At 37.1% G+C, this 24,000-nt stretch overlaps 1 protein-coding gene across 4 annotated transcripts in view; it reads left to right on the forward strand.

Moving 5' to 3' along the window:
• LOC136036205 (H(+)/Cl(-) exchange transporter 5-like) overlaps positions 1–24,000 on the forward strand; it is a 110,836-nt gene that overhangs the window by 27,441 nt on the left and 59,395 nt on the right. For 2 of the 4 annotated variants that reach the window (XM_065718295.1, XM_065718296.1), the window contains exon 3: positions 23,509–23,800. In XM_065718295.1, the coding sequence (XP_065574367.1) occupies positions 23,509–23,800 (292 nt within the window). Of the gene's footprint in view, positions 1–7,073; positions 7,132–16,488; positions 16,609–23,508; positions 23,801–24,000 lie in introns of those variants that run through there. The other 2 variants (XM_065718298.1, XM_065718297.1) reach the window with 2 other exon arrangements.

Raw genomic sequence — 24,000 nt, forward strand, 5'->3', positions numbered from 1 at the left:
CTAAAAAGGAAAAAAACTAAAAAAGAAAAAAAAGAAAAAAAGGAAAAATAAAAAACTAAAAAAGAACTATACATGACGTCATATTCAATATGACGTCACAAAAAGGAAAAAAAGATAAAAATATGTAAATGACGTCATGTTTGGGACGCAAAACCAGGCTTGCGGCTGATAGAGATAGTAAAAAAAAGAAGGCTTGTCGTTGTATTACAAGAGCAATGCGTGTTTAATTTTCCTACAATGTCACCGAAAAGGGAACATCAGGAGGAAATACCAGGGCAACGCAACTCCATGCTTGTGGCTCAAAGATAAAGGGCCGGATTAAGAATGTCCAATTTACGTCATCAATTCGATCCAAAAATGACATAGTGTTGGCCCTTGCGTCGTCCAGAATAGCCGCAACGTTGCTGCTTAGTAAAAGAACTGCTCATTCCACTTTGAAATTGCATGTCAATATGCAGTCTACAGAAATTCCCTCGTGCAACATATCCATATCATCCGGGATGGGTAAAGTATTGCAGCAATGCAAACTTATTGTTTAGGACGAGTGCACAATGGCGTACAAAACATCGCTCGAGGCTCTTGACCGATCATTGCAAGATTTGCGAGGAAATTCCAAGCCCTTTGGCAGCACATTAATATTGCTTGCGGGAGATTTCAGGCAAACATTACCTGTTATTTCCTAGATCGACGCCTGCAGACGAAATGAATGCTTGCCTTAAAAGTTCTAATTTATGGGTACACGTAAAGACGTTAAAAGTAACTATAAATATGCGTTTCCGATTGCTAAATGATCACTCTGCTGAAATATTTTCAGATCAATTGCTGGCAATTGGAAACGGAAAGCTCCCAGTTGACTCAGTGTCAGGACTTCTACAACTGCCTCCTGAATTCTGTAATTTAGTGACGTCAAAAAATGATTTGGTTGAAAAGGTATTTCGGAATATTCTATCCAATTATAAAAATCATAAATGGCTAAGTGAACAAGTGATTCTGGCAACAAAGACGTCCACGAAATCAACAGTATTATTCTGACCAAGATTCGAGACCAGGCAGTCATTTACAAGTCAGTCGATACAGTTCTGGAATCAAATGAAGCGAATAACTATCCATCAGAATTTTTAAATTCTCTGGATTTTCAGGGCATCTCTAGGCGTACCAATAATACTCTTGCGAAATATTAACCCACCAAAGCTTTGCAACGGCACGCGACTTGCTGTTAAGAAAAACAATGGAAAACGTTGCAGAGGCAACAATCTTGACAGGGCCTTCCGAGGGTGAGGCTGTTCTTATTCCTCGCATTCCCATGGTTACAACGGATCTGCCTTATCAATTTAAAAGATTGTAATTCCCAATTCGATTTGCATTTGCAATCACCGTCAACAAAGCTCAAGGGCAATCATGGTTCTTATTGGTTCTTAACAGAACCAGCTCAAAGAAAGTTAAAATACGTGTTTTATTGACACGACTTTTCGTATAAAAGTGCCTTGAGAATTTTAATGAATCGAAAAGCGACAAGTCTGCTACCGTTTTTTTTATGACACGTGCTTGGGTAAAGTAAAACGGCGAACTTTTGTCTCCAATGATCAACTGCTATGGCATTTTTTTAGTTGGCCTCAGACTGGTTGGTACTGTGGTGACTTGTTAGTAGTAGTAGTAGTAGTAGGTTTGAAGTCTTTTAGGCTAGTTTTGAAGTTCTTTGAGGTGAATAACCATTTTTGACAAGCATTGGCGTGGTGAGGCTGATATTCTTTGAAGTTGGTAATGAGGTTTTTTTAGGTTGAGCAATCATTTTCAATAAAGATTTGTTTGATAAAGAAACATTTCTTGGACCTGAAAATTTTATTGACTTTTTATTCGGGTTGAATGAAAAAGGAGGATTTTATTACGAACATAATTTCAATGAATCAAAAAGTGACTAGTCTGTAACCACTTTCTTATGACACGCGCTGGGTAAAGTATACCGGCGAACTTCTGTCTCCAATGAATCAAATGTTTTTTTCGTTGGCCTCAGGTGGATTGGTGCTATGGTGAGTTATTAGTAGTAGTAGTAGGTTTTAGGTTTGAAATCTTGGAGGTTAGTGTCGAGGTTCTTCTTTTGTGAAACATAGGCTTGTTGAGGCTCATATTCTTTGAGGTTAGTATTGGGGTTCTTTGAGGTTGAGTAACCATTTTTGATAAGTATTTGCTTGATAAGGAAACATTTCTTGGACCTGAAATTTTATTGAGGTTTTATAATTTATATGTTTACATTTTTATAGGCTTCCTTTGAGTGAACATAAAGCAAACCCGTTTTATAATACGAATCGAATTTTAACGAATCAAAAAGCGAAACGTATGCTACCCATTTTCATGGCACTTGGTAGTAACCAAGTGACATATAGCAATCGCAAATTCTGTCGGTCTGTCGGTCCCGGTTTCGCTACTTTAGGCACTTCCAGGTAAGCTAGGACGATGTGAATTTGGCAGACGTATTAGGGACCAGACCAGATTAAATTAGAAATAGTCGTTTTCCCGATTTGACCATCTGGGGGAGAGTGGGGGGCCGGTTAATTCGGAAAAAAAGAAAAAATTAAGCATTTTTAACTTACGAACGGATGAGCGGATCTTAATGAAATTTGATGTTTGGAAGGATATCGTGTCTCAGAGCTGTTATTTTAAATCCCGACCGGATCTGGTGACATTGGGGGGGGGGGAGTTGGGAGGGAGAAACCAAAAAATCTTGGAAAACACATAGAGTGGAGGGATCGGAAATAGCGACGAAGACCACACTGCCTTTCCATAACAAACAAATACAACGTAGAGACAATAGGGAAAATTTCAAGACAGTGGAAATTATTTCTGTAGATATTTCGGCCCTATGTCCAAGGGCCGTCTTCAGCACAATACAAGAATAAGAGAGAACCTATATATAGCTAGGGCTATTTTTAAAAAAAGTTTTAAAAAGTGTTTTTAATTATTCAGTTTTAATCCTCACAATTTGATGTAAGTTCTTATATATATATATATATATATATATATATATATATATATATATATATATATATATATATATATATATATATATATATATATATATATATAGTTTCTCTCTTATTCTTGTATTGTGCTGAAGACGGCCCTTGGACATAGGGCCGAAATATCTACAGAAATAATTTCCACTGTCTTGAAATTTTCCCTATTGTCTCTACGTTGTATTTGTTTGTTGTGGAGGGATCGGGATGAAACTTGGTGGGAAAAATGAGCACAAGTCCTAAATACATGATTGATATAACCGGAATGGATCCGCTCTCTTTGGGGTAATTGGGGGGGGGGGCGGGTAATTCTGAAAAATTAGGAAAAATGAGGTATTTTCAACTTACGAACGGGTGATCGGATCTCAATGAAATTTTATATGTAGAAGGATATCGTGTCTCAAAGCTCTTATTTAAAATTCCGACCGGATCTGGTGACATTGGGGGGAGTTTGGGGGAGGAACCTAAAATCATGGAAAACGCTTAGATTGGAGGGATCGGGATGAAACTTGATAGGAAAAATAAGCAGAAGTCTTAGATACGTGATTGACATAATTGAAATGGATCTGCTCTATTGGGGGGGGGGGGTTAATTCTGAAAAATTGGAAAAAATGACGTATTTTTAACTTACGAAGAAATGATCGGATCTTCATGAAACTTCATATTTAGAAGGACCTCGTAATTCCTATCTCTTATTTTAAATCTCAACCGGATCCAGTGTCATTGGGGGGGGGGGGCAGAAATCTTAGAGAATACTTAAAGCGGAGAGATCAGGATGAAACTGAACGGGAATAATAAAAACCCGTCTAAGATACGTGACTGACATAACCCGACCGGATCTGGTCTCTTTGGTGGAGCTAGGGGAAGGGGTAATTCGGAAAAATGAGGTATTTGTAACTTACGAACGGGTGACCAGATCTTAATGAAATTTGATATTTAGAAGGATATTGTGCTTTAAAGCTCTAATTTTAAATTCTGACCAGATCCTTTGATATTGGGGGGAGTCGGAGGGGGAAACCGGAATTCTTGGAAAAAGTTAATATTGGGGTATTCTTATCTTACGAATAGGTGATCGGATCTTAATGAAACTTGATATATTTAGAAGGATCTTATGTCTCAGATGTTCCATTTTCCACTCGAATTAGATCCGGGGATATAGGGGGTTGGAGGAGGGAAACAGAAATCTAGGAAAACGCTTAGAGTGGAGAGATCGGGATGAAAATTGATGGGAAGAATAAGCACAAGTTCTAGATTCGTGATTGACATAATTGGAACTGGTCCGTTCTCTTTGGAGGAGCTGGGGGGTGTTAATTTGGAAAAATTAGAAAAATTGAGGTATTTTTAACTTAAGAACGGGTGACCGGATCTTAATGAAATTTGATATTTAGAAGGAATTTATGTCTCAGAGCTCTTATTTCAAATCCTGACCAGATCTGTTGACATTGGGGGAGTTGGAGGGGGAAATAGGAAATCTTGGAAAACGCTTAGAGTGGAGGAATCGGGATGAAGCTTGGTGGATAGATTAAGCAAATGTCCTTGATACGTGATTGACGTAACCTTACTGGATTCGCTCTCTTTGGAGTAGTTGGAGGGAGGGGTTCAGTAATTTGGTGAGTTTGGTGCTTCTGGACGTGCTAGGACGTTGAAAATTGGTAGGCGTGTCAGGGAGCTGCTCAAATTGACTTGATAAAGTCGTTTCCCCAGATTCGACCATCTGGGGGGGGGGGATAAAGGGAGAGGAAAAATTAGAAAAAATGAGGTATTTATAACTTACGACTGGGTGATCGGATCTTGATGAATTTTGATATTTAGAAGGACATCGTGACTCAGAGCTCTTATTTTAAATCCTGACCGGCATTAAGCCTCTGATTTTCCTTTTAAATCAATGTATTGATTCTTAGAATTTTGTTAGAGATCATACCATATGATCTCTTGGCTCTTAGCTCGTCTTGCCTCGTCACAAGTGTCATATGAGCTCTTAGCTCCTGTTCTTATGACACGCGCTGGGTCAAGTATACCGGTGAACTTATGTCTCCAATGAATCAATTGCTATGGCACATTATTTAAATTGGCCTCAAGCGGATTGGTGTCGTGACGAGTTTTTAGTAGCAGTAGTAGGTTTGAGATCTTTGAGGCTAGTGTTCAGGTTCTTTGAGGTGACCGACCATTTTTTACAAGCATTGCCTTGATGAGGCTCATATTCTTTGAGGTACTTTGAGGTTGAACATCCATTTCTAATAAGGATTTGCTTGATAAGGAAGCATTTCTGGGACCTGAAAAGTGTATTGATTTTTGGCTCGAGTTGAAATGACAAAGGTTTACATTTTTATAGGTTTCCTACACTGAGTAAATATAAAGCGGGATTTTTAAACGTATTTTATAATGCGAACCGAATTTTCGATGAATCAAAAAGCAAGAAGTCTATTACCCCGTTTTTCTTATTGCACGTGCTGGGTAAATTAAACCGGTGAACTTGTGTCTCCAATGAATTAATTGCTATTGCATTTTTTTTAGTTGGCATCAGGTGGCTTGATGCTGTAGTGAGTTGTTAGAAGTGGTAGTAGGTTTTAGGTTTGAGATCTTTGAGGTTAGTGTTAACTTTGAAGGAGCGAGTGAACGAGATGGTTGCGAAGAATTTTTTGTCTGCGATAAACCAAATGATTTTTGATCCTAGATGTGGCGAGTTCGTCTAGTGGTATGATTCTCGCTCAGGGTGTGAGACGTCTCGGGTTCGAATTCCGGACGACCCCAATTTTTCATTAAGAAGATCCGAAACTAGATGGGTGAACGATATAGCGATCGCTGAAAGTCAGCAGGCGTATCAGAGACCAGATCAGATTAAATTAGAAATAGTCGCTTTCCTGATTCGACCATCTGGGGGGAGTGGAGGGACGGTTAATTCGTAAAAATTAGAAAAATGGAGTATTTTTAACTTACGAATGGGTTATCGGATCTTAATGAAATTAGATATTTAGAAGGACATCGTGTCTCAGAGCACTTATTTTAAATCTTCACTGGATCTGATGACATCGGGGGATTAGGAGGGGGAACCTGAAATCTTGGAAACGCTATTGTCATTCGGAAAGTAAAGAGTGTTTTTGCATAAAAACCTCGTTGAATTATACAAGAAAAATAAAAACTTTATTGTTCTACTATTTAATACTTAGGCTACTTCCCTATATAATCGGTGCTAAAATTTATGAACTTGTCATAAAGTTTTAAAAGTTTTTTATTCCTTTTGTCTACGCAGTTTCTGCCAAACTCCTGAACATTTCTGCCACAGTGGTATCCACCCTAAAGAATTTCAACTTGGGGACTAAAAGCCACAGGGGGTTAGGCCCAGACTGTGTTTTTTAGATCTTAATTATCGAAGATAAGCTAGCGCTCGGATATAATTTTTGAAAAAAATGGGAATAAACTAGATGAAATAACGCAGTGATCTCTCCGAGTCGAGTTGTGCTTACAGTTAAACTCAAACTTTCACAAAATCAAAAATGAAATTTCTGGTTTATGATCAAAGTTCGGACGAAGCAAGGTATTTAGTAATAAAATTATCTACCCAAGTAGGACAGTAGAAGTCAGTCAGAAATAATGACCTTCGCCAGAAACACATTGTGTCCTCGTTCTTTATCTGTGTTTTTCTATATATTTTCTTCTTCTGTTGAACTGTATGGATTGGCTGAAGTGTACTGATCTTCTTCCCTTTCCTATTTATTGGTTCGTTAGTTGTGCCATTGAAGGAATAGAGGAGCGAAAATGACTCATAGTACAGACTGGTGTAAAATTCAGAGTGATTAGAATTGGCAAATGTGAATAACGGTTCTAAAAAATTAAATAAATAATTTGTTCTCTGATAAGTTATATTTTTTTTATATTGTAATTGTGGTTTTTGTTACTCTATATAGGGGGTCTCTGAAACAGTTCTCAAAATACAATCAGTTCGCGCATGTTTTTGAAGTTTCGAAACGAATGGCTTCTTCTAAATTTTGGTGTCTCATGTTTCATGTTTCGTTTCTTATCATGATAGGACCTTTTTGAAGATAATTTGTAGGTTAGTTGGAAAGTTCTTTGTTTAGAATGCCAGCTAATGAAAGAACTTGGATTTTACAAAAGAAAAGAGGTAGATAAATTTAGGTTCTTATCAATGCAGATTAGGTGTAAAAAAAAAAGTGAACACGTTCTGATGCAACTGCGTTTTGTTTAGTATGGTAATAGGAAAATTTCCTACTGCTTTTCAATAAACTGATTAGTCCGCTGAAGATAAATTTAACCAGCAGGGTCATAATCAAAAATATTTGTCTACTACAGTCTCGGCGCGTATAAAAGCTCCTTCCATTTTCTCTTCCATTTAACAATCCCGAGTACAGTGTTTCCACTATGGGGATTTCCCCCCTAAAATGGGGATTTTTTAAGTCTTTTAGGGGCGAGAGTTTTTTTTAGGGATTTGGGGATTTTCTAGGGATTTTTCCTCTCCCATGGACTTTTAGGGAAATTTTGGGGGTTTTCCTTTAATTTGTTCATCATCTTCTTGACCAGAGAAGCAGAATAATTCGATTTAGGATCTGTTTCCTTGCGAATTGAACTTGGAATCACAGAGAAGAACTTCTTCAGTTGCTTAAAAAAATTTAACACCACACAGATTTTGAGATGTACAGGAGTCCTAAGTAACAAACTAGCAACAAAGAACTGTTTGAAACAGTTCCATGCTGATGTGGGCTTCAAACAATAATTTCAGCTTGGACTGTTCTCGATTAATGAAGTCATATGGTTTGTCATTTTTGGGTTGTTTTTTCATAAGATTATTTGGTAGATAGCATGTCATTTTTTTACAGGTCAGATAAATAAAGTTATAATATATTTTGATAGTTTTATAGGGTACGTAGTTGTTCTTACTGTAGTAAATTTTTTTGACAAGCATTGCATGTACGATTCTTTTTCTCCACAGTACTTGTATGATGTTTACGATTTTTGTGTAAAATAAAAAAAACATGAACTCAAACTTGTAGCCAGCTTTATAAGTACTGACGTGAACAATAGAGGTAGGCTATAACTATTCGAACACCTCTCTTACCGTTTCATTACTCTAGTTTTTAACAGACAAACAAACTGACAGCCATTTGACAGCCGTTAAAAACAATGGCACATGTAGGAATAAATGGATTGTGTGTTTTTGGCAAGCCTACGTACCCAGGGGAAAATCATGAACCTTCATACTATAATTGGTAAATTTTTTGTTGTTCAATTTTTTTTACTTACAAATAAAGTGAACATACCACTCGATGTCTTTTTTTATGTTCTTTACAAATATGACAATCACTTTTGTCGCAAATTTAAATTTAAGCACAATTTGAGCTCTTGAAACCAAAATATTTCTAGTTTTGGGGTATAAACAAAGCTTAAAACATTGGTGTCAGGATTGAACTTCCTGCAGAAGGACTATGTAGAATCAACTAGTACTTTAGAAATCGATGTGAACAATCGGAAGTTTTAACTTCCCTTTGAAAGCGTTTACTTGGGTCCGAACGGACAAGATTCCCTCTCTACGTCAAGGTCAGATACCGCCGTCCCCCCTGATTCAATCGAAGTAGTTCTCAAAGCTGCACAGGCGTTCCATATCAAAGCAGTAGGCCAGATACAGAAAAGATTCAATTTCGAAGATGACGTTTACAAATATGCTGAAATGGTTGACCCATTTTAGGGCAGCCTAATAGTTTTAGCACAGATTATCTATTATGTTTCCAAATAATCTGTGGTGTTACATAGTAATATTGCGCCATGGAGTTTCAAAACCTTTTTCTTCTTGGCAAGGGAAAATATTCCCTTGAATATTTTGTTTTTATGCTCTTTTTTGGGCCATAAAAATGTCATTCGAAATTTGATGTACGACCTTCGTTTTTCTTCTAATAACTGGTGGAATGACCCTATTCAAGAAAATACGAAACACCTGTTGAGAACTATTTTTCATGAAATTCTTTGAGTTTTAAGAAAATAGAAGGTCATGAAAAAACCAAAAGTAGTATTATAAGAAGAATATTCCGTCAAAAACTTTTGACGGAAAAACTTTCCGTAAAAAGAAGTTTTTCAAAGAATAGTAAAGGTCATATTTAACTCGAGATCATTAGATACAAATACTCCTACCACTAATAACAACTCACCGTAGCACTAAGCTCTCTGAGGCCAACACAGCCACGCATGCTCCTCCTCCTCCGCTCCATTCTATTCAAAGCACCCCTCTTTACACCCTCCCAGGAAGTTACCATTTCCTTCAAATCCATCTTTATGACATCCTACCACCCCGACGACCTGTTTTCCATTTAGTCCTAGACGTTTTGCCAAAAAGGACAGTCTTTAGCAATCTATCACCCTTCATCCGCAGAACATGTCCTAGCCATCTTAACATTTCGTTCATTGTAGCCCTGGAAGGGGCGATTGAACCACATGTTTCATACAGCCTACTGTTTGAAATACGGTCAATCAGCCGGGTACCTAGAATAATTCGTAAACAATTTCTTTGGAAAACATCTAGCAAATCTTCAGTTGCTTTGTGGAGCGCCTATGCGTAAGAGCCATACTTGGCAGCTCTCATCACCATAGCTCCCAATTTCCTAATCTTGGTCTGCACAGTTATTTTTCTATTATTCCAAACTTTTTTTTGCTGTGAAAAATACTCCAGTCTTGGCTATTATGATTATAACATCTTCACTGCTCCCGCCGTCTTTAATAAGAATACGATCAAGGTAGACGAACCTGTCCACCTGATCAAAAATTTCGTTGCCCAACGTCACCTTTTCATCTTCACTTATTCCTAGCCTTAGTGACTTAGTCTTCTTAAAATTTATTTTCAAACCTATTCTAGCACCCTGAACTCGCTAAACCTCTAAAATTTCATGCAGTTTGCTCACTCTTTCATCTAGGATGCTTAGATCATCAGCGTAATCTAAGTCCAGGAGAGTTTTTCCTCTCTATCCGATTCTGTGGTCTCCATTGCCTTTCCTGTGCTTTTAAGACAAAATCCATTAAAATGATCCAAATAAAGGGCAATAAAACGTAACACTGCTTAACTCCTGTTTAATACGAAACTAGCTGCTGACCTCATTTCCCACCTTAACCGTAGCAATGTTATTCTCGTACATAGCACTAACCACTTTAATGTATTTGTCTGGTATATCATAGAAGAATAAAACCTTTGCCAAAGCTCTTCCATCCAAAGAATCAAACACTTTCTCATAATCTATAAAGCTGAGAACCAAAGGTGTTTGATAACACAGGCACTTCTCAATTATTGATCTAACAGTAAATGTTTGGTCGACACATTCTCTACCTTTCCTAAAACCGCACTGTTCTTCTCTTAAAACTTTGTCTACAGCATCTCTCCGTCTGAAAAGTATCATATTACTAAGTAATTTGCTACATGCAGAGACCAGACTAAGGCCTCGACAATTACCACACTCACTCTTTACGACCTTTCTCATACAGTGGATTGTTTAAGCTTTTTCTAAAATTGCTAGGCGCCTCTCCTGTTTCAAAAATCATGTTCAAAATCTCCAGTAATTTACTTCTAGCTTCAGATCCACCATATCTAAGAGACTTAGTTACCACACTATAAGCATCTGGAGCCTTATTTTATTTTTTAATCCTTTAAGTTTTGCGCTAATTCTTGCTGAAAAAAAATCTTCCTTCACATCCAAGGTATCAGAAACTTTTTCAGCTTCCTCTACATCTTTGCCTGCAACTCTCTCTAGCTTTAGCACATTCTTGAAATGTTCTGCCCATTTCTCTTTAACCCTTTCCTTATCACTAGTAGTGGTCCGTTCCTATATTTAACTGAGGACAAGTCCGGATTGACTACCCCCTCTCAGTTTATTAGCATGTCAGTACAATATTTTACTATAATGCCATCTAGCTGTATCTTCCTGATCCTAGGTATTTTTATCCATGCCCTCCACTTCACAGCTGTGTAATTCATATTTTAAAGCTCTCTCAACTTTCTTTACATTTCTTTTGTTTTCATATGATCTATCACTCAGATAATTCAATTTCACTCGAGTTTCACAACGAGTTTCACAAGATCTCTTTACTCATTTATATTAGTAACCATTGTATCTTTGTTTGCTATGATTATTTATTTAATTTCTGTCCGTTTTAGATTTGATTTATGCTTCAACAGTAAAATATTTTTGTTCTTTTTAAGCTTGATTTACATATTCAATTTAAGCTTTACTCATTTTAATATTTATTTATTGATTTATATTACTACCTGTTGTATGTTTTTGCTATGATTGTTCATTTAATTTCTGTCCGTTCTGGGTTTCATTTATTCTTTAATAGTAATTTCTGGTCGTCTTGAGTATGAATTTTAACAGGTATTTGTATATGCTGATCTTAAGTTTAAAAGTGTCTTTCTTCTTTTCGAAATCTTTTTTTAGTTAATCTTTGTTTGTTTTTTTATTGCAAAAGGTTTGAAGTTTTTAGAAAATTCCTTATTTCAAAATAAGATTTTTTTTTTATTCAACATCAAACTTTCATCTAAGTGTCAAAACTAGTATCAAAGTAACAATATCGAAGTAAAGAAAGCATCAAAGTAACAATAAGCAACTTACATAACTTAGAGCGCTTGCACAGTAAATCGAAGTTACCGCGTAAATCCCTAAATCCAAGTATCAAAGTAACAATAATTAAGTTCCCTAACTCAAAGCCATCTCCCTGGGGTAAGGGGGTGGTCAACCCTGGAAGTATAGTTTTGCCTTTGAATTCTATTGAACAAAATGGCTATCTCAAAATTTGTATCGGATGGGCTTAAGGAAAAAGGGCGTGGAGGTGGGGGCTAGTTTCTCTCCGATCTTTTTTTTACTCTTAAAAAGTGAACTAAAAATTTCAATTTCCAATCAAATGAGCCCTCTCTGAAGTTTATACGAGTTATCCCTTCCATAAGAGCCATATATATCATCAGGGCATAGCTAACAACGCCTATCCCCGGGCCCTTGGGGGCTGTATCGACACCGGAGTTTTTGTTATCTGACCTTTGAACTATTTTAAAAAAATTACTTTCAAAATTTGTATTGGATGGGTTTGGGGGAAAGGGGCGTGGGGCTAGTTGCCCTCTAATCTCTTAACTCCCAAAAAGTGCACTAGAACGTTCAATTTCCAATCAAATGAGTCCTCTTTGAAGTTTATAGGAGCATCCCTTCCATAAGAACCATATATGCCCCCAAGGCATAACTTCCAGAGCCTGTCCCCGGGCCTTGGGGGTTGTGTTGACCCAAGAGTTATTGTTATATGATCTTTGAACTATTTTTTGACAAAATGGCTATCTCAAAGTTCTTATTGGATAGGTTTGCGGAAAAAAGAGCGTGGGGTGGCTAGTTGCCCTCCGATCTCTTTTGACTCTTAAAAAGTGGACTAGAACTTTCAATTTCCATTCAAATGAGCCCTTTCGAAAGTTTATATGAGCATCCCTTCCATAAAAACCAAATATGCTCCCAGAGCATAACTTACCCGGGCCTTGGGTGGTTTTGTCGACACTGGAGTTTTTGTTATATGGTTTTTGAACTGTTTTTAATAAAATGTCTATTTCAAAATGTTTATCGGATGCATTTGGGGGAGAAAGAGCGTGGGGGGGGGCTAGTTGCTCTGATCACTTTTGACTCTTAAAAAGGGCACTAGAACTTCTGATTTCAAATCAAATGAGCCCCTTCCATAGTTTATGTGATGATCCCTTGAAGTGCTTCTTGAAAAAAAAAATAATGAATAATAAAACATTGAAGCCGTATGGCCTTTAGTAATTCAACGCTATAGCGTTGCCTCTGATTGTTGTAAATATCCTGCAACGAGTTTGCATATTTTGTAAAACTTCTCATCAGAAAGCACTTTTTTATAACTCATTAAGTTAACACTCACGATTCTTTTCATTATATTTCCAGTTTCGGCTTACGTGCAACTTTTGTATAAAACTTGGAATGTTTCAGAATTGTGTCGAGATTATTTAAAAAAATTAATCATTCTAGTTACCAAGTTTATTGTCAGTTGCTAATCAAACTTTTTTTTGTCCAGGGCATGTTTGGAGCCAGAGGGAGGGGCCTCTCGCCAGATCCACCAATGGCCTTGCTTGCATAATTTGCTGTAGCTTAATTATTAAGCTCTAGTATGACATAGCAAAAGACCCGTTTCTAGGATTTTCTTTGGTACTTCCGTATTATATGGTATATACTCGAGAATCTGGATGATCATTAAATAACCGATTTTCACGGTCTTTACACCAGACAATTAGCTTCGGCTCAGTAGAAAACTACATTGTAGCTATATTTTAATAAAATATTTGGTTAGTATTTTGGTATTGGTAGGTTTGGCCACATATTTAATATAATGCATTCTGGGTGGCTCCCCTTCCGTAATTCTTTGTTGTAGTTTCAGTAATTTTGTTAATAAAGTATTGTATTTTCATCATATTTTGGTATATTTCATTAGGATTAACTAACTTCATTTTTCGAGTGTGTACCATATAATACGGAATTCAATTTTTTGGAGAAAGGGAGGGGTTCATTGTTTCTTTGATTCTTTACATTCATTTCCCATTTTAGTTATCTTGGCACAGTTAACTTCGCTTTCTAAGAAAATTGTCCTCACTTAGGCTTTGGGCGGTTGCTAACCGAAATTTTATTATGCCCCTTTCTGCTTTGAATATGTTTGTCTTATCTGCTTTTAGAGCTAGAACCGCTATTTGGCATTTCACCTTGATCTTTACCTTGATTATAGTTATAAATTCATTCTATGTTTTTCTTTCCATTCTCAAGCTAATCTTATCTTTACCTTTTGCATTATTACAGCCATACCAATTATTTTCCTTTTACTTTTTTTTCTCTTTGACGTATTGCATTCTTCCTTATTCCCTTGATGCTCGATTAGTCTTATTTCTTTTCCTGTTGTTCAATCTGTGAATACTATTGCCACACGCGTGCCTACCCATGAAAACATCTAATGTCGCTTATGTGTCTACTTGTTTATATGTACGCCGGAGCAGTTCCATCTCGCGTCTCACTTTTTCTAATGGTTGAGATAAGGAATGATCAAGCTGTTTATCTATCTACAGTGGATTAGTCTTAGCAATTAATTAATATGTATTCCATCTGTGTTGTCAACAATCAATCAGTTTAATCTAAGTAGTTCGTCAGTTAGTTTAGTCTAATTCATACGTGCAGACTGTGCAGAGAGGGGGGAGGGTAAATCCTCTCTGACAAAAATACGTCCAAGACCTATTCTCTAAGAACCTTAAATCAAAGTAATGTATATTTCTCATCAACAGTGAAATCTCTAAACTTGCCCCCTCCCCCAACATCCGCTGAAGAATTTCATCTCAATCCCCCAAGCTATTCCTAAGATAATGCAGATACGTCATTTTGATAACCTGGGCACATGTACGGTTCGTTCTACGTAGCAACTTCAGTGGGGACAGATTTGTGATTTCTTTCGATCCACATGGCTGCTTTACCGAGGATAGATTCTAGTCCAACCAGTTGCTCAGAGTGACAAATTTATACTGATTGGGCACCTAATCGATAGACCCTTCCCCTCTGCCACCTCCTTTAAGTAAAAAATTCAGGTGCACTTTCCCCCTCCCCCAAACCCTCTATGACAAACTCAGCAAGATCCCCAAAGCCGTTACCGGGATATATCAGATACGCGGTTTTGGTCACCTGGTAACATATATTTTTTTGATCTACCTTGCTACCAAACCTTGAATAGTTTATAGATCCCATTGAGGATTATAGTGCAAAACTGTTTAGGTGGATCAGATATAAGACATTTATAAGCCTCCTCTCTGCTCCTGCTCCCCAAATCTAAGCTTTGGACCACTTTACACCTCTGACTCCCCTTGAAAGTTTAATTTCAACACCCCAAGCCATTCCAGACATGCTACCGATATGCTATTATGATATCTTCGCACCCCATAGTGGATTTACCTCGCAAAGATATATGTGAAAAATTCTAAATTCTCATGAGGGGTTCTAGTGCAGATATATTTTGATTGGCCAGGGACGCAAGTTTTAGCCGCTCCTTCCAATAAAATATGTAAAGTTATCTTGCTCCCCCTCCCCCTTTAACCTAAAAGTTTGATCTGCATCCCATAAGTCATTCTGATGGTATTATAGATAGTCTATTTTGATAGCGTTGATGCACATAGTGTCGTTAGATTTGCCTCTGTCCCCTTCCCCAAGTCACAATTTAAGGTCTGCTTGACGCCGTGCGATATTTGTATACCTTATTCTACTAACATCAGTAAACATAGTGTCTCTCGCTTAACATTTATACTTTGCCATGAATGGATTCTAATCTCACCGGGGATAATCTAATCTCACGTTATTTTACATATTTGCCTTATGATACGTTATTATACGCTATAGTTCTATAAGTTCTATAGTTTGTGCGTGTAAATTTAGTGCATAAAAGTTTAGGTTGTCAAAAAATGATTAACCCCTTCCTCCAACCAAATATTAAAGTATTTGTGTGTGCGTGTAGTGTGTGCAACTTTAATGTGTAAGCATATAGATTGACCAGAATTAGTTTTAAACCCCTTCCTCCAACCCATAATGTTAAGTTTCAAAGTTTGAAGTCCATCGCCCTAGCCGTTTCTAATATTGCAGTTATGCTAATTCGGTGACCTGGACGCACATCATTTCTTTGGATTTGCTTCCACCCTTTCCCCTAAGCCACAGATCATTGTTCACTCCCCCCCCCCCCAACACTGTCCTAAATCATGTAAATTACTCATTGTTCACATATAGGTCATAGCAGCAAATCACTTTGGGATCGCTCGCAAGGCCAAGCTTCCCAGGGTTTCATTAGAGTATATTCCGAAATCAACATGGGAACTAAATAAATCAAAAGATGCTATGTGGATGTGTACCCGAGTTTTCAAGCCAATTGCAACGTCCTGGAATTGCTCGGCGGATCAAGCTGAAACACTGCCAGACAGGCAGTGTTTAGAGGGAGGTCAAGTGAATCTTTCACTAGGGGATAGAGGAAAGGTAGATTAAAATACACCGTGTATATCCAGGTCATCGAAATACCCCTTCTGTAAAATATTCGCAGAAGCTTGGGGGATGAAGTTACAAATTCGAAGTATTGTTGAACAGGATGGGGAATGGTGGGACAAGAGGATTATGATTCTCATGTTGAGGGCTGGGAGGTGCGCTATAATGCTTCGTAATACCCAAGTTACGTATATCTACTTTCAGTTCATTTCGTATTTTATTAATTACATTATTGCTGCTCGTTTTAACTTTTTCATATTACTTCTTATGTTCTAGTAAGTTCACAAAAGAAAATCTGTCAATATAATCCCGAACAAAGAAAACAAATCAGTTGGAGTTGTCCTTTCTCTCTTAGCGGTAACTAAGACGTGACTGGATTTACTTAATTTTATGAGCATTGGAATATTACTTCATAAATAGTTTTGTTGTAATGTAGGTTTATTATTAGTGAATTGAGAATGTGAGCTCTTTTCTGTTTTACATCATTTGTTGCTAAGATTGTGTATTTTAAATCCCTATGCCTTGTGGTTTGGAAGATGAGATATTTAATTATAGTCCTTATGGTGATGGTAATATTTTAATTTTTTTTTTTCCAATTATAAATCTCTCTTGCTGCTGTTTCTAGCAGTAGCGTTAAGTAACCGAAATATTTTGAGAAATAGTAACCGTGCGCAAGCATTCTCCTTGTGAAGCGAACATTGTAATAACACAAGATTGGTACCATTCAGTTCCTATTCAATATGAACTTCCCTAAAACGAATGTTTACACCTACTTTCCCTAATGGGGCCAGTTATAGCCAGAGGCTAGATATGGAACTTTGCAAGAAAATGCCATGATAATAAAAATATATCTTCATAATATGGAGAAAATTTCTACTGATCTTATTTTCAGTGTCCCTTCCATTTTAATCAACGGTTTCCCTAGTTTTTTGTTTACCATAGGGCTATATCTTGCCCCATGAAGGGGGGGGGGCAATTGTCACGACAGGGAAGGCTATACTTCGAAAGAATGTTTAATGGGGAATTAAATAGTAATACTTTTTTGTTATCTTAGTGTTTCATTGATAGGGGTAATGATCGCTCACGCTTTCTAAAGATAGTGATATTCTTAATTCCAATGGCTTCCTTTGTTCTTCTTGCCCATATGAGTTCGTAAACTGTGTAGTGCCAAAGGCAAAATAGCTGATGTAGTACATTTTTGAGCAGCTTGTGAATTTTTAAACCTTATTCATTATACGCTATATCTATCTATATATATAAAAATAAGTTGTTTGTCTGTGGATCAGGTGACGTCATGTTTCTGTGTTGACTGACGTCATGAAATTAGTTGTCGTCATTTTTGCTTTGACGGTGACGTCATTCAAGATATTTAAGACATATGTTCACGTAGACATCTATTAATGTTTAAGTTTACAATGACTGATGAACTTACCATGGCAAAAGCCGATGAAGATGCTCAAAGAGTCTATGCCAAAAAACTTGCTGCTGATAGAGAAAGTCAGAAAAGAAAGCGTGCCGAGGAATCAAAAGAACAGCAAGGAAACAGGCTTCAGGCTGATAGAGAAAGAAAGAACAGAAAGCGTGCCGAGGAATCAAAAGAACAGCAAGGAAACAGGCTTGAGGCTGATAGAGAAAGAAAGAACAGAAAGCGTGCCGCGGAATCAAAAGAACAGCAAGGAAACAGGATTGAGGCTGATAGAGAAAAAAAGAACAGAAAGCGTGCCGAGGAACTACCAGAGCAACGCGGAAGCAGACTTGCTGCTAAAAGAGAAAGTGAAAAAAGAAGGCGTGCCGAGGAATTACAAGAACAGCAAGAAATCAGGCTTGCTGCTGATAGAGAAAGTAAGAAAAGAAAGCGTGCCGAGGAATCACAAGAACAGCAAGAAATCAGGTTTGCTGCTGATAGAGAAAGTAAGAAAAGAAAGCGTGCCGAGGAATCAGAGCAACCTGAAAGTTATCGCCTGGCATTCAGGTACAACCCAGTCGATGATTATAGCTTGAGTAGATGTGTTCAAATCGGGACAATGTCTAAAATTTGTCCCTATTGCAAGGCCTTGAAATTCAATGGTGAAACAATGGGAATGTGTTGCGCCTCAGGAAAAGTTAAACTTCCTCTATTGGCTGCACCACCTGAGCCATTGAAGACGAATGAATGCTTGCCTGAAAAATTCTAATTTATGGGCACACGTAAAAATATTAAAATTAACTACAAATATGCGTGTCCGATTGCAAAACGATGACTCTGGTCAAACATTTTCAGATCAATTGCTGACAATTGGAAACGGAAAGCTCCCAGTAGACTCAATTTCAGGACGTATACAACTACCTGCTGATTTCTGTAATTTAGTGACGTCCAAAAATGAATTGATTGAAAAAGTATTTCCGAATATTCTAAAAATTATAAAAATAATAAATGGCTAAGTGAAAGAGCGATTCTCACACCCAAAAATATAGACGTCCACGAAATCAGCAATATTGTTTTGACCAAGATTCGAGACCAGGCAGTCCTTTACAAGTCAGTCGACACAGTTTTGGAACCAAATGAAGCGGTTAATTATCCATCTGAATTTTTAAATTCCATAGATCTTTCAGGGTTTCCACCACACGTGCTACAACTAAAAGTAGGCGTACCAATAATACTTTTAAGAAATATAAACCCACCAAAGCTTTGCAATGGCAATCGACTTGCCGTAAAAAAAACAATGGAAAACCTAATAGAGGCCACAATCTTGACAGGGCCTTTTGAGGGTGAGGCTGTTCTTATTCCTCGCATTCCCATGATTCCAACGGATCTGCCTTTTCAATTTAAAAGATTGCAATTCCCAATTCGATTAGCATTTGCAATCACCATTAACAAAGCTCAAGGTCAATCATTAGAAAAATGTGGTATAGATCTTAATACTGATTGTTTTTCCCATGGACAATTGTACGTTGCATGTTCGAGGGTCGGTAAACCTGACAATCTATTTATATGCAGCGACAATTGGACAGCGAAGAATGTTGTATATTCGCAAGTTTTACGCAGTTAATTTGTATTGTATCTATCTATCTATCTATCTATATAAAAACGAGTTGTGTGTATGCATGTTTGTTTGTTTGTAAAAAGAGCGTTTGCATATGATGTCATTATTAGTACATACGGCTTTGTATATGCAGAGACAATGGGAAAGCCAAGAATGTTGTATATTCGCAATTTTTACGTAGTTTAACTCCTGCAGATGAAATGAATTCTTGCCTAAAAAAATCTAATTTATGGGCACACGTAAAAATATTAAAATTAACTACAAATATGCGTGTCCGATTGCAAAACGATGACTCTGGTCAAATAATAGACTCAATTTCAGGACGTATACAACTACCTGCTGATTTCTGTAATTTAGTGAAGTCCAAAAATGAATTGATTGAAAAAGTATTTCCGAATATTCTAAAAAATTATAAAAATAATAAATGGCTAAGTGAAAGAACGATTCTCGCACCCAAAAATATAGACGTCCACGAAATCAACAATATTGTTTTGACCAAGATTCGAGACCAGGCAGTCCTTTACAAGTCAGTCGACACAGTTTTGGAACCAAATGAAGCGGTTAATTATCCATCTGAATTTTTAAATTCCATAGATCCTTCAGGGTTTCCACCACACGTGCTACAACTAAAAATAGGCGTACCAATAATACTTTTAAGAAATATCAACCCACCAAAGCTTTGCAATGGCACGCGACTTGCCGTAAAAAAAACAATGGAAAACCTAATAGAGGCCACAATCTTGACAGGGCCTTATGAGGGTGAGGCTGTTCTTATTCCTCGCATTCCCATGATTCCAATGGATCTGCTTTTTCAATTTAAAAGATTGCAATTCCCAATTCGATTAGTATTTGCAATCACCATTAACAAAGCTCGAGGTCAATCATTAGAAAAATGTGGTATAGATCTTAATACTGATTGTTTTTCCCATGGACAATTGTACGCTGCATGTTCGAGGGTCGGTAAACCTGACAATGTATTTATATGCAGCGACAATTGGACAGCGAAGAATGTTGTATATTCGCAAGTTTTACGCAGTTAATTTGTATTGTATCTATCTATCTATCTATCTATATAAAAACGAGTTGTGTGGATGCATGTTTGTTTGTTTGTAAAAAGAGCGTTTGCATATGACGTCATTATTAGTACATACGGCTTTGTATATGCACAGACAATGGGAAAGCCAAGAATGTTGTTTATTCGCAATTTTTACGTAGTTTGAAACACATATATAAATCTATCTATATTCACTGGTGGGACACAGGGACACAACTACAATGGCGCATAACTAATATGGCGCGTAACGACTTACGCGCGCGGGGGGCTTGGGGGGGGCGCGAAGCGCCACCCCAACAGCTAGTATCTATATATATAAAAATAAGTTGTCTGTCTGTGGATCAGGTGACGTCATGTTTCTGTGTTGACTGACGTCATGAAATTAGTTGTCGTCAGTTTTGCTATGACGGTGACGTCATTAAAGATATTTAAGACATATATGTTCACGTAGAAATCTATTAATGTTTAAGTTTAAAATGACTGATGAACTTACAATGGCAAAAGCCGATGAAGATGCTCAAAGAGTCTATGCCAAAAAACTTGCTGCTGATAGAGAAAGTCAGAAAAGAAAGCGTGCCGAGGAATCAAAAGAACAGCAAGGAAACAGGCTTGAGGCTAAAGAACGCAAAACCGCGTAGTTAGATGAAGATCCACCTGGACAGCGAGAGTCAAAACATATCAAAACTGAAAATGATAGCGATGATGATTGGGTTTGGGATTTTGACTCGGATAAGGTCATCAATGCCTACCAGATTTTAGTTAAAAAAACAAAGGTTCGGCGATATGTATTTCATAGTGAAGCTGAAAAATAAAGAAGAAAAAGAAAACTGAAAAAAGAAAAATGTAAAAAACTAAAAAATACTAAAAAGAAAAAACACTCAAAGAGAAATTACAGACCGGGACACAAATGACGACCGGGACAGAGGGAATATAAATAACGACCGGGACACTCAAAGAGAAATTACAGACTGGGATACCGGGACACAAATGACGACCGGGACACAGGGAATATAAATGACGACCAGGACACAGGTATTTAAGAATATCGTTCAAAGACAAATTTTTAATTGTAAGAAGACCGTTGAAAGAGAAATTTCTAATTGTAAAATGACTGAAGAACCTACAATGGCAACGGTACCACCATCGAAGTAGATAACCAGTGGGTTGTTCCATATTCCCCATTAGTGCGAAACGTCAACCCCAAGTCAAATTCGTGCATTGTTTGGCATCATTTTAACAACTTGCTCTCCATCAGCTCCTACAGAGTTACAGGAAAAATATAAGTCAAAAATGTCCGAAGATATACTCCATCGAAAACAGTTAGAGACGTCAGATATGACTTTTGATTTTACATCAGAAATTTATAACTACACTTTAGTTATTATAGAAGATTTGTGCGTACGTATGGCAAACAAACCTCTTCAGGATTTGGGAATGCCTTCACCTAACCGTATCGCTGCTGTTTCGACATGTGTAGAATTGGATCGTGAAAAAAGTTACAGTACGAATGATCTATTGTCGTATGTACAAAATAACATTTCCAAGTTAACATCGGAACAAAAAGACATTTATGATACGATAGACTAAATTTCAGGACGTATACAACTACCTGCTGATTTCTGTAATTTAGTGACGTCCAAAAATGAATTGATTGAAAAAGTATTTCCGAATATTCTAAAAAATTATAAAAATAATAAATGGCTAAGTGAAAGAGCGATTCTCGCACCCAAAAATATAGACGTCCACGAAATCAACAATATTGTTTTGACCAAGATTCGAGACCAGGCAGTCCTTTACAAGTCAGTCGACACAGTTTTGAAACCAAATGAAGCGGTTAATTATCCATCTGAATTTTTAAATTCCATAGATCTTTCAGGGTTTCCACCACACGTGCTACAACTAAAAATAGGCGTACCAATAATACTTTTAAGAAATATCAACCCACCAAAGCTTTGCAATGGCACGCGACTTGCCGTAAAAAAAACAATGGAAAACCTAATAGAGGCCACAATCTTGACAGGGCCTTTTGAGAGTGAGGCTGTTCTTATTCCCCGCATTCCCATGATTCCAACGGATCTGCCTTTTCAATTTAAAAGATTGCAATTCCCAATTCGATTAGCATTTGCAATCACCATTAACAAAGCTCAAGGTCAATCATTAGAAAAATGTGGTATAGATCTTAATACTGATTGTTTTTCCCATGGACAATTGTACGATGCATGTTCGAGGGTCGGTAAACCTGACAATCTATTTATATGCAGCGACAATTGGACAGCGAAAAATGTTGTATATTCGCAAGTTTTACGCAGTTAATTTGTATTGTATCTACCTATCTATCTATCTATATAAAAACGAGTTGTGTGTATGCATGTTTGTTTGTTTGTAAAAAGAGCGTTTGCATATGACGTCATTATTAGTACATACGGCTTTGTGTATGCACAGACAATGGGAAAGCCAAGAATGTTGTATATTCGCAATTTTTACGTAGTTTAACTCCTGCAGACGAAATGAATGCTTGCCTGAAAAATTCTAATTTATGGGCACACGTAAAAATATTAAAATTAACTACAAATATGCGTGTCCGATTGCAAAACGATGACTCTGGTCAAACATTTTCAGATCAATTGCTGGCAATTGGAAACGGGAAGCTCTCAGTAGTGGGAAAGCCAAAAATGTTGTATATTCGCAATTTTTACGTAGTTTGAAACACATATATAAATCTATCTATATTCACAGGTGGGACACAGGGACACAACTACAATGGCGCGTAACTAATAGTTCGCGTAACGACTTACGCGCGTGGGGGGGCTTGGGGGGCGCGAAGCGCCCCACCAACTAGGTGTTGGGGTGGCGCGAAGCGCCACCCCAACAGCTAGTATATATATATATATATATATATATATATATATAATATATATATATATATATATATATATATATATATATATATATATATATATATATATATATATATATATATATATATATATATATATATATATATATATATATATACTAATGGTTCCTATTGAATCGTATCCATAAAAAAAAGAAGAAATGACAGATTAAGCAGGTGAGCCTTAGAGTAAAATGTAACTTTTGCCGGCTATTTGCTAAGCATGAGAAGTGTCTACAATGTGCCTTGTACGGTCGTGAGTTACGATATTCAAAACCTCAATTATTCGTTTAGAATTAACCATGAAATTTTGTCTTAGTTTGTGAGAAAATCAAAATGATGAGTGCTGATACTCAAACTAGAAACTAATAATCAATCTCGTAGCACTAAGCAGATCTATTTTCTTTCATTGTACTTTGTATTTTATTTTAATATTTCACTTATTTTATTTTACGACGTTCTTGAGGAAGTTATATTAAATTGCGCACCATTATAGGTACAAATGACGTCGAAGATATCCCTGGTCTTGGTCAGTATGACGATTTCCAAACTATTGATTGGCAGCGAGATTTGGCGCGAGACCGAATGCGACATCGATATCTCGTGAAACGTAGTACGGATTCAATATTTGATTTGATCAAAGGTGGTTTCGATGCGTCTTCGGGGTGGCTGTGTGTATTATTTGTTGGTTTAGCCGCTGGCACTGTTGCCAGTGTGGTGGATATTGGTACTACTTGGATGACAGATCTTAAATACGGAATTTGTCCTGAGGCGTTTTGGCTAGATGAGTAAGTTTTATGATTTTTTTAATTCAACTATTTGATCCGTGCAGAAGTGGATTTGACAAAGTCCATCGAACAATCAATGGATATTTCAGTATGGATGCTGATGTGGAAACTATGACGTGTTGCAATAGATGCGTAAAAATTTAAAGCCAAACTGACATATCAAAACATGAATTGAGTCTTAAAAACTACGGGTCTATGGC

The sequence above is a fragment of the Artemia franciscana genome, chromosome 15, assembly GCF_032884065.1.
Source record: "Artemia franciscana chromosome 15, ASM3288406v1, whole genome shotgun sequence".
NCBI lineage: Eukaryota > Metazoa > Arthropoda > Branchiopoda > Anostraca > Artemiidae > Artemia > Artemia franciscana.